At 43.7% G+C, this 12494-nt stretch overlaps 1 protein-coding gene across 6 annotated transcripts in view; it reads right to left on the bottom strand.

Annotated features, from left to right (window-relative positions):
* tnk2b (tyrosine kinase, non-receptor, 2b) overlaps positions 1-12494 on the bottom strand; it is a 249597-nt gene that overhangs the window by 12042 nt on the left and 225061 nt on the right. For 5 of the 6 annotated variants that reach the window (XM_078564023.1, XM_078564024.1, XM_078564022.1 and 2 more), the window contains one exon: positions 777-872. The exons of the other annotated variant lie outside the window; for it this stretch is intronic. In XM_078564023.1, the coding sequence (XP_078420149.1) occupies positions 777-872 (96 nt within the window). The remainder of the gene's footprint in view (positions 1-776; positions 873-12494) is intronic. 6 annotated transcript variants of the gene reach the window in all.

Raw genomic sequence — 12494 nt, forward strand, 5'->3', positions numbered from 1 at the left:
GGCACTGCAAGAGTTTGAACAAGAGTCTTTATGCCCTATTTGGCACAAACTCTTTCAATGATTACTAACTAAGCAGGGACAGTCAGGCCCTACATCTGGTGCTATTAATCCTTTGGCTACTGGAAGCTTTTGCAGCTTTCCAAATTTGTGCTGGTTTGTTGACACAGAGTTGATATCAAAAAATAAATGCACGCAATGAAGTACAGAATATTAAGTAACCATAAATACTAACTCTCACACTTCAAAGAATTAAAGAGGAATGTCACTCTAGGGGAAGAGTGACAGGAAGTAATTTCAACCTACAATATTCCTCAATATGTACTATGTTAAAGTGCATTTAGAATTCTAGTATCCAAAAGGATGAATTCTTACCTCCTCAATGAGAAAGAAGTCTGCTGAAACTTGCCACAAAGCAACAATTGGCTGGTAAAACATGACTACCTACATTAAGGGGAGTAGCATTCTTTTTCTAGGGGATAAATGCAATTAAAAGATTCAGGGCTCAATTGTGGCCCACGAAGTGCTTGACTTGTTAACAGCACTAGCGCAGGGATCAACATGCAGGGATGGGAAGGAATTTGATTGCCACTCAGCCCAATGAGAACAATGCAAAAATGGAGCTACCTGCCAAAACCCCTCTAGTGATGGGCTTTCAGAGCAGTGATTTTTAACAGTGAAAAGCTAGAATTTCTTTAATTTGTCAGTGCCTCCACAGCACGGTTCTCATTTAGGGTCGGTGCAAATAAGGTAAAGGATGGATCCGAGCTCACGGTTACCTTGAGGTACTGTACGGCTTTTTGAACGTTCCAGGTGTGGTTCTGAAGCGCAGTCTGACTTTCCTCCGTCGTAACGCCATGAACATTCTCCTGAACCTGAACATAGAAACATTTCTGAACGTCTGATTTATTACCACACCACCTCTCTGGTGTAAAGAGTGACTACCCGCATAAAACCATTGTGTTTGTCGTGGAGCAGTCCAACAGAAAGTGTCAGTGTTTACACCAAGTATGCAGCGCCTGTAGTGATGGTACAAAGTCAGTTTTAATTGCTCACAACATTGGGAACTATTCCACTTATCAGGAAACTAACTTTATTCTTATTAGGTTTGTTTAGTTTATATTCTCTTTCAGTCTTTCTAATGGCTAAAATATTACAAGTGATATAAATAACTTTCACAACTCCCACCATTAGTTTACTGGTCATCCTTATTTGTTACTAATGTTCATGAATGGTATGAATAATTCAAGCTACTATGAGAGCAATACAATTTCTACAAATTTGTATGTACATCTGAATCTTGGTAAATTGAGCACTTTTACACAGGTTACTTACATGCATTTAACGTGCAACATACAGTACACACTACAGAAATAGAGGTGGCCTTAATGTAATCAAGAGTAAATGAGTTCTACCTGTAACTTTATTTCATTAGGATCCAGACTTGGATATGCAAAAGAAAATTATGTTAAGCTCTTGATTGTAAGAGGATGGATCAAAATTAACCAGCTCTGTACTATTTATTAATAAATGCAAGTGCAACAGTTTACTTCTTTAAAATAATTACTTTGCTCTGCTTCTGTAACAATTTCCATCCATTGTCAGAATGTTCTGAAAACATGTTTCCCTTTCTATTACCCAAGATAAATATACCTCAGTTATGAAGGTAATTTTTAATATTTTACAGGTTTATGGTAATTCAGGTAGTGCTCTTCAAATTACAGAATTATTATATGACAAATGGTGCATGAGCTCTAAAAATAGAGGACAGTGCCACCGTATTTAAGTATTTTACATTTCAGATACTGTAACACCACATTGTATTGCAGCCGCTAAAGATTCCCAGGTAATAAAGCTCCATCTTGTGGTGGAATGTACATTGCAGAAAATTTGAATTTACTCCACAGGCTCAATGGCAATTACAATGGCCGTCATCTCCCAGTCACCTGCAGAGTGGGAGTGCACGCTGCTGACCATGTTTAAAACTACCCCTGTACATTTTTACACTGGAGTCTTTGGACCTTCGGGTCCTGCATCCAGCTTCAATGCATCAACAAAGCAGTCTGGGGAAGCTAGTGGCTCACCGCCACCTTCTCAAGGGCAACTAGGGATGGACAATAAATGCTGGCCCAGCCAGCGAAGCCCACATCCCACGAATGAATTTTTGAAAAGCTTAACTAAAGTGAAGCCGTGCCCTCTTTTTCATCTTAGACCTTAAGGGACATGTCTTCAGTTCATTGACTTGCAGGGTTTGTAAATGGACATGTCATTCCCAACAATGCTCACCCACTCCCCCCCAACATCCTGGACACTGCTCGCCCCTCCCACACCATCTGACAATGCTCACCCCACTCCTGCACACCCCAACATTGCTCACCCTCCTCTCACTTCCTGGCAATTTTCATCCCCCCTGCACCCCCAAACAATGCTCACCTTCCTCCCACACCCTCCAATGTTCACCTCTTACACCCCCGCAACAATATTCAGCCTCATCCCCACCCCCAACACTGCTCACCTCCCCTCTCACCTCTGACACTGTTCAGCTACCCGTGGACAATGCTCACCCCCTCCCACAACTCTAACAATGCTCACCCTCTCCCACACCATCCAGCGGCAATGCTCACCTTCATCTTCACCCCTCGCCCAGCAACACCATACCCCCAACAATGCTCCCCGTACCCTCCAACTCCCCTCCCAACCCCGACACCGCTGACTCTTCCAACATTGGTCGGACAATAGCCAGGGATTCTAGAAGGTGAGCTGGGAGATTTGGGGGGTGGGGAGGGGATGGAGAGTGAGCATAGGCGGTGGTGGGGAGTGTGCAATGTCGGGGGTTTGGTGAGGGAAAGTGAGCATCTTCAGGGGTTTGTAAATGGGGTAGGCATTGTCAGGGTGCCGGGGGGGAGACTATTTTAGGCTTTTCCATTACAATTCCCACCGTTAAACACTGTCCTACGACTGAGTTTAACAGTAGGAGAAGGATTGGATAATATCTAAGTAAGCATAGGGCATCAAGCCTAAATCTCTGACTCTAAGGTCAGCATTGGAAACATTCTCAGTGGCCCTGGGAGCACAATTCCACCCACTGAACATTTAAACTTCCCAGGTAAATACCGTGCATGTGCATGTGTCAGGCCTTCAGCAGTGCGGTAGCAGACGGGAAAAGGAATGGTTTAACCTCCAGCTGCAATGACGGCTTTTCACACTGTATTGTTCCAATCCCGACTCATTAATCATGCATTCCCAGGAAACAAGCTGTGTCGCTGGTGAGCAGCCTCCAATTTGTCCACCACACCGTCACCTCGCCACTTCCTCATGCCGGGCACTATATGTAAAGTGCAATCACGCGCACACTGCTCAGTGCTTCCAGCCCAGGACTGTTGCACAGAAGGCATGGCCCCAAAAGATAAGACGACTGCAGCTCCCCAAATCAGTGACGCTTCCCTGGGACGACTTCCAGACACCGTTGGAGCCTGCTGCCATGTCTTCTACCCCAGCTCTGGCTGCAGGAAACCCATCAGTGTCACCATTCTGGCTTGGGAGGCGGTGGCAGAGGTGGTCAGTCCTAACACTGCATAGATCCAGTGCAGAAAGAGGATGAATGATATCATCCGTGCCACCAGGCTAAGGCGGCCATTCCATCACTCCAAACTCTCTCACTCACAAGGCCATCACATATTCATCTCACTCACTGTCAGCTCAAGGGTCATCACTACTCTCACTCTCACACACACCCTCATATCTCCATTTGGCCTCATCTCCTCAGGAGATTGCCTCCTCAGCCCTCACCATCTTGAGGCCACGTGCACAGATCAACATGTGACCCATACACACCCTGGGATACCACCCTTCCTCAGTACTGCCCTAGCCCTGCAGTCTCTTCCCTTGCCTGAGGCCACTTCTCCCCTAGACCTTCCCCAAGCAAGCCCTAGCCCTGCAACCATTGAAAAGCCACCCCTGCCTTACAGCTGGTCCAATAGGTAAAGACCTGCCCTTAAGCCCAGTTAAACTGATGTTTTGCTGCCTGTGAAGCCTGATGATGATGACCGCGAGTGCTGCCTGAAGCAAGGTAGGTAAACAAACCTTGAAGTCTCGAACGAAGCACTGCTCACCAGGTGCGTGTCACTTATATTCAGTTGTGAAACACATCGATGTGGATGATCCAGTGTGGGAGGATGATTCCGGCAAGCTGGGTTTATAATGATATGCAGATGTATTACAACGAAGTTCCCAAGGTGCAGTGGCGGGGAAGACGGCCCGCCATTGATGGGTGGAGCGGACGATTGCAAACTGGTTTCACGATGTTGTGAAGCTGATTCTTGGCCTTCCTGCCATATTGTCCGGTCACGTCCACCATGATGCCCGATGCCAGCGGGGACAGAAAATTCTGCCTTCTGATTTCAGTATTTATACATTGCCACACATACATCGCTACTGCCGGGAGGTCTGTAGAGAAGTTCCACCAAAGTCTTGTACCTTTACTATTCGTTAGTCCTTCCCATCCTGACCACTGCCCGTTCACTCATACTGATGATTTTTTTCAATGCTATATATATTAGCTACTCCTCCTCCTTTCCCAATCCTTTCAAAAGGTCAAATAAAAGCAAAATATTGTGGATGTTGGAAATCTGAAATATAAATAGAAAGTGCTGAAAAAAACTCAGCAGGTCTGGCAGCATATGTGGGGAAAGAAATAGAGTTAACATTTCGAGTCAAACGTGACTTCTTCAGAAAAGGAGAGTCATATTCAACTTGAAACGTTAACTCTGTTTCTCCCTCCACCTTTCAAAAGATCATTTAGCTTGTAATATCTATCTCCCAATCATGGCCAGTTTGTACACTTTAAGCTGAATTTGTGCTTCACATTCATTTGCTATCCAGGCAGCATAATATTTTTCTATTTTTCATCACTTATGCTTTATTTTTAATAAGCATTTCATGGCAAGTTTCCACCACTTAAACTGCCCAAATTTAAATTGGGCAATCAGTTGTGTCGGGCCAATAGCACAAATCACAAAGTCACTGCTCACAATGTGGCCAAGTGTGCTAGCTACTTTAAATAGAAGCAGAGCAATTCGCACTTGGTTGAGGGGCAATCAACATTCATTCTTCTCGGTGACATGGGGAATTCAGCTGAAGGAAGCGAGGCAAAGTTGGCTAATCTCTGTGGACAGCAATTGCATAGAGGAGCAAGTGAGGAGTATATTGCTCTTTATTATGTTCCTTCAGTGCAGAAACTGCACAGAACATTACACGGTGTACACAGCAGGGAAAAGTATGATGTCAGAATTTGAGGGAAGGGGAGAAACCATGTCATTTCTTAATGGCAAGTACTCCACTTGAATTGACTGAAAATTCCTATGATTCGCTGTGTATAAATGACACTTTGATACACCAATCATACATGAGTTACACTAGCCTGTTACCAATAAATATGTTTGTGGCAGCACCTTAATAGTTGTATCAGACTGCTGTTCAGAGCTTTTAATATGGGCTAGAAACAGAAATGCTGGAAAAACTCAGCATGTCTGGCAGCATCTGTGGAGAGAGAAACGGAATTAACGTTTTGAGTCCGTATGACTCTTCTTCAGAGCTGAAGAGAAGTAGAAATGTGATGGATTTTATACTGTACAATGTGTGCACTTTTCTCAAGCTAAATTTAGGTTGCATGAGAGGTCATTATGAAACTTGGATAGCATCAGTTTTAATTTTCTCTTAAATTTTGCAAGCACATTAAATCCAGATCCACACCTGAAATCAATAAAATCACAAAAGCAAACTATTTGCACAGTTCCCATCCTACCATTACATTGCAAAGCATTATATTATCAACATGCACTTAATTGTGTGCATAATAAAGTCAATGGGCGGAATTATGCGCTCCCATTTGTGGCAGGCATCATAGCGGGCAGGAGCAGAAAATATCGGGAGATTGCAAAAATTGGTTTTACGTCATCATAAAACCAGTTTGCGATCGTCCACTCCAGCCATCAGTGGCGGGCCATATTTCCCACTGCCACACGTCAGGAACCTAATTTCAATACTTTAGCATCTCAATATAAGCCCTGCTCGGCAGAAGCATTCCCCCATGCTGGATCATTCAGGCACATCGGCGTGCGTTTCACAACTGTATATAAGTGACGTGCACCTGGTGAGCTGTGCTTTGCTCGGGTCTTCGAGGTTTGTTTGCCTACCTTGCTTAGGGCAGCACTTGTGGTCATCAGCGCCTGACTTCGCAGGCAGCACCACATCACTCCTCTGCTCTTATCTGAAATAGTGCCATGGGTTCTTATATTGTTAACTGGGAGAGCAGGCGGGGCCTTGGTTTAGTGTCTCATCCGAAATAAGTCATTGCTGACAGTGCAGCACTCCTTCAGTAATGCACTGCAAGTGTCAGCCTAGATTTTGTGCTCAAGTCTCGGAGGTAAGATTTGAACCAACAGCCTTCTAAAGGGGAAAAAGCAACGCCTGAGCTATGGTTAACACGAGGCTAAAGGTGGTGTGATGATGTGTGTATATTTTTTATATTTCTGTGCTCATGTATATATTCTGTGTAGGTCAGGTTAAGCTGTGTCTGTGTGTGACCAGGGTTAATCGGAGGTGAGGTTGTTGGAGTCAGCTTGTCTGTAGAATCTAAGGGATGAAAGACTAAAGGTGTTATCTTCTTGCATTTTGTAATGAGGCCTTATGGTGGGTCTCAATTTACAAGGAAACAGAGTAGATCTGAAATTTACATTTGGGGATAAGTTTTGAAATTGATTTGTAGCTGTTGCATTTCAAAGGAGTCTCAAAGAAAACAAAGAACATTTGCATTTTACAGGAGATTCGTGAGTAAACAGTGGCAGGCATTTTAAATTTTATTGACCCAATAAAATAGGAACTTGAAAGGTTTTGATATTTGGGAACCTTAGTTTTCAAAGGCATATTTAAGGACAATAGAGAACTAAGATGTAAGGGATGAAATGGTATTTATGAAAACAGGTTTTCAGCTGTAGTTAGCTGCCATGGTGGGATATCCCACTGAAAGCCAACTCCTGTGTTTTTGGAGTGTGCCAAAAAGCTGTGAAAATCTTTTAATTAAAGAAAGCAACTCAGTTTGGGGCAGGAGAATATTTGCCCTGAGGAACAGTTTGTTTTAACTCTCCCTTTGGAAATCCCACATCAGTGTGGAAGTAATATAGTTGGCTTTGAAATGGTACAGAAAGCAACTCAGCTGTTCCAAACTGCTATGCAAAACTGTTCATCAAAAGCATCATAATTGCATTCCACCACAATCTGTAACCTCATGGTTTGGTATGCCTCACTCTAACATTATCATCAGGGTACAGGATCAACCCTGGTTCAATGAGCTGTGAAGAGCATACCAAGTAGTAGCAGCAGCAGGAACACTGAAAATGAGGTGACAACCTGGTGAAGCTACAATACAGGGTTATATGCATGCTAAACAGTGGGAGGAGCAATCCCCAATCAACAGATCAGATCAAAGCTCTCCAAATGCTGCCATATCCAGTCGTGAATGGTGGTGGACAATTAACAAACTAACAGGAGGCCGTGGCTAGATGAACACAGCATGTGAGTGCAAAAGGCTGAAATGTTTGCAACCATCTTCAGCCAGAGGTGCTTTGTGGATGAACCATTTCGGCATCCCCCTGAAGTCCCCATCATCACAGATGCCAATCTTCAATCCATTCAATTCACTCCACGTGATATCAAGAAACAGCAGAATGTACTGGATACAGCAAAGGTTTTGGGCCTGGACAACATCCAGATGCGCTCCAGAACTAGTCGCACAACTAGGCAAGTTGTTTCAGTACAGCTATAACACTGGCATCTATCCAACAAAATCTGGAAGATTGTCTGGCTATGTGCTGTCCACGAAAAGACGGCCAATCCAAACCAGCAAATTACCACACCATCAGTCTACTTTTAAACAGCAGAGTGCTGGAAGGTTTCATTGACAATACTATCACTAACTCAGCAACAACCCTGCTCACCATTCCACCAGGACCATTCGGCTCCAAACCTAATCACAGCCTTGATCTAAACATGGCTGAAAGAGCTGAATTCCAGAGCTGTGGTGAGAGTAACTGCCCTTGACATCAAGGTAGCATTTGGCTGAGTTGTATCAAGGAGCCCTAGCAAAACTGAAGTCAATGGGAATCAGGGGAAATGTCTCCACTGGTTGGGGTTAGATCTAGCAAAAAAGAAAATGGTTGAGGTTGTTGGAGGTCAATTATCTCAGCCACAGGGCATTGCTAAAATAGTTCTTTAGGGCAGTGTCCTAGGGCCAACCATCTTCAACTGCTTCATCAATGATCTTTCCTCCATCATGAGATCAGAAGAGGAGATATTTACACATTTGCAACTCCTCAGATAATGAAGCAGTCTATGCCAGCATGCAGCAAGACCTGGACAATATTCAGACTTGTGCTGATAAGTGGTAAATAACATATGTGTCATGCAAATGCCATGCAATGACCATCTCTCTTTGACATTCAGTAGCATTATCACCTCTGAATTCTCTACCACCAACATACTGGAGGTTACCATTGAACAGAAAGTTAACTGGGCCAGCCATACAAATACTGTGGCTTCAAGAACAGGTCACAGGCTGTGAATTTTGCTATGAGTGACACCTTCTGGCTCCCCAAAGCCTTTTCACCATTTAAAAGGCACAAATCAGGAGTGTGTTCAAATATTCTCCATTTATCTAGTCGAGTGCAGCTCCAACAACACTCAAGAAGCTTGACACCCTCCAGGAAAAGGCAGCTCGCTTGATTGGCACCCCATCCACCAGCTTAAACATTCACTCCCTCCACTACTAGTATACCAGCATGGACATGTACAAGATGCACTGCAACAACTCACCAAAGCTTCTTCAACAGCACATCCCAAATCTTTAAGCTGTACCACCGAGAACGACAAGGGCAGGAGATGCGTGGGAACACTACCACTTCCAAGTCACATGCCATCCTGACTTAGAAATATATCGCTCTTCCTGCATTGTTGCTGGGTCAAAATCCTGGAACTCTAACAGCCTACACCACATGGACTGCAGCGGTTTAAGATGGCAGCTCACCATCGCATTCTAATGGACAATTAGGGATAGACAATAAATGCTGACATTGTCAGTGATGCCTACATCACTGTTGAATCATGATAAATAAACAAAAAGAGGATTGTACAAATCAGACAAAAGTTGGCAATGTAATTATTCCATAAGTGGTGTTAAACCTGACATCCTGGTGACATTGAAATAGATCTACTAGGCTCACTATTAATCACTGTGGAAAAGCAATCAACAAACCAACTGGAATGCTGAATAGTGATGCCAGAATGATAGAGTGCAACTTGCAGGAAATTATAATTAAAGCCAACATTGTTCTAGTTAAACCATACCCCGAATAGCATCTCTTGTTTTGCTCAGAGACAAGAGACACATTCCAGGTGGTGAGCAAACAACTTCAATACTGACACCTAGTACCAAGACACTGAATTATGAGCAAAGTCTGCAGCAACTACAGTATAACTATTTAGAGCTTTGGGGAAAAAGCGAGTGAAAGAGGACTTTTTGGTCAGCTGGTGTCTGACACAAATAGAGACCAATCTCACTATGTTTAAAGTGTCTCCAAATCTACACGGGTAGAGTTTGTCTTTACCTTGTATGAAGTGTGCATACACACTCACTCGCAAGGGATATATCATACTAATCGAAGTCCAGAGAGCTCAGGCACAGGTTGGCAGAGTCAAATCTGTACAAGTGTACTACTAGAGCTAACCAATTATAGCTAAGCAATCACCAACATACAGCACAGCACTTGTAAGCTTTCCGTTGCTTGTCATCCTAGTTTGGGGCTTTGGCTTGCACAGCTATCTGGAGCCAAAAGAATAATCCCACCTTCCAGTAGCTGATTTACTCTCTACGTTCCATTAGTGAGCCAGGCATCTCTTTTTTGAAGCCAATTAAAATCCAAAGAAGCCATCCATTCCAGGAAGGTCATTACTAGGCCTTTAAACCACTGCTAAGTGCAGATTTTGTTCCTTGCTAGAGACACATCAGGTACAAGGGAGCTTTCATGGCAGGTAGCGCAACATGTGTGGGTGCCTTGTTGTTGTTCTCCTGACCGTGGTACAGGGTATAATGTGTGTATGCACAACATACTTTATGAAACAGTGGCCAAACAATTGGAAGTTTGGTGTTTCCATAGTGTTTGTCTGGATTCAGTCAGGCAATCATGTCAGGCAGTAAATCTATATATGAACATTAACCTATGTTCTCATATTTGGTCTCCACATAATGCCTACCTTCAAGTATCATCGCAAGGTCTCAGTTTCCTCTCAGCTTTACAATGGACTGAGACCATCTGTTTGTTGGCAGCAACCCATGGTAACATACCAACCACATTGAAATTCTGTTTCAAGTCTACTGACACTTACCAGGCTTACTCATCATCAGCTGCTCAATCCAGGTCCTCAAGTGGGGGGTTTTAGCAATATGATGTGTTCACCATGAAGCTGGCTTCTTATATAGAGTGCTCAGTGATAAGTCCAATTTGCTTTACCTGCAATCATTTTCTTTTTACCTAAAACCCACCTCACAGCTTAGTCCCTTGAACCAGAGGAAGTCGTGCACACTGTGGTGTGGAGATCACTTCTTCCCATTAACCTGCTTGATTAAAATCCTCTAATATTGCAGCAAAGTCCACAGGTTTTTCAACATTCATTCAATAGTAAATTAATCCAAACATCAATTCATTACATTGCTCTCTCCACACTCCAAAGCTCTCCTCATTTGTTTGTTGTCTCAGAAAAACCCTTTTGGTCCATGGTTAAAGACATACTTAGAATAAGTTGTGTGTAATTGCATGTCCACATGGTGAATGCAACCTAATGAAATTGTTTCATGTACACAATGATCATTCTGGTCTCAATGCACTGAATTATAATCAGTGCCCTACTATTCTTCAGCTATGGAATATTGCCTCCACTATATCTTCCCTTCCAACCCTTCTCTAAACAATGTCCCTATTGCATTTGCACAGGAACCAATGCCTGATGTATTAATACCAATTGCTCAGAGTTCAAATGTTGTTATTTGACTTCAACCTGCATGGATTTCCACTGATCTGCCTCTTGTTAATCCCCATGCATTTCTCACCAGCACATTTCATCTGCGAGCAAAGTGCAAGCACCGTGAAATGCAAGCAATGGCACAATCTCATTGCTGTCAATTATTTGGAAAGTTTTGCAGACAATGGGCTGAATTTTAACCAGTCAGGCCAGGTAGATTTGTGTGTGGACAGCAGGTGAAGAGACCACAAACTTCCAGTGTGCAAGTAACGCACATGAGACAGGCAGGTCTGATATTTACATATGCTAAAAGGCAATTAAGTGGAGTTTTAACCTTGGATTCTTTCTTCAACTGGTTTCCTGGGCTTCCTGGAACTCACCAAGTGGAACAAGGCAAGAGGACAGCAGGAATTGATAGGGCTGAGCAATTGAAATGGCCGACCAAACAACAGCAAGAAAGCCTTAAATACCGGGATCTTACGACTGCTTTGTTTAAGTTTTATTTTTATTCATTCACGGGCTTTGCTGGCTGGGCCAGCATTTATTGCCCATCCCTAGTTGCCCCTGAGAAGGTGGTGGTGAGCTGCCTTCTTGAAAGGATTTTGCTCACAGGACTACTTCTGAGAGTTTTTATTTATTTGTTTATGCGATGTGGGTGTCCATGGCTAGGCCATCATTTATTGCCCATCCCTAATTGCCCTCGAGAAGTTGCTGGTGTGCTGCCTCCCTGAACCACTGAAGACCACGTGGTGAAGGCACACCCACAGCACTGTTAGGGAGGGAGTTCCAGGATTTTAACCCAGCAACAGAGAAGGAACACCAATATAGTTCCAAGTCAGGACTTGGAGGGGAACTTGCAGGTGGTGGTGTTCCCACGCATCTACTGCCCTTGTCCTTTTAAGTGGTAGAGGTCCAAAGTTTGGAAGGTGCTGTCAAAGGAGCCTTGGTAAGTTGTTGCAGTGCATCTTGTAGATGGTACACACTGCTGCCACTGTGCGTCAGTGATGGAGGGGGTGAATGTTGAAGGTGGTGGATGGGGTGTTTTGTTCTGGATGGTGTTGAGCTTCTTGAATCTAGTTGGAGTTGCACTCATCCAGGCAAGTGGAGATTATTCCATTATACTCCTGACTTGTGCCTTGTAGATAGTGGACAGGCTTTGGGGAATCAGGAGGTGAGTTGCTCTCTACAGAATTCCCAGCCTCTGACCTGCTTTTGTAACCATAGTATTTATATGGCTAATCCAGTTCACTTCCTGGTCAATTGTAACCCCCAGGATATTGATAATGGGGGATTCAGCAATGCTAATACCATTGAATGTCATGGGGAGATGCAAGAGATTCTCTCTTGTTGTAGATGGTTATTGCCTGGCACTTGTGTGGCACGAATGTTGCCACTTATCAGCCCAAGCCTGAATATTGTCCAGGTCT

Source organism: Cetorhinus maximus, chromosome 19 (assembly GCF_964194155.1).
Source record: "Cetorhinus maximus chromosome 19, sCetMax3.hap1.1, whole genome shotgun sequence".
In the NCBI taxonomy this organism is placed as follows: Eukaryota; Metazoa; Chordata; class Chondrichthyes; order Lamniformes; family Cetorhinidae; genus Cetorhinus; species Cetorhinus maximus.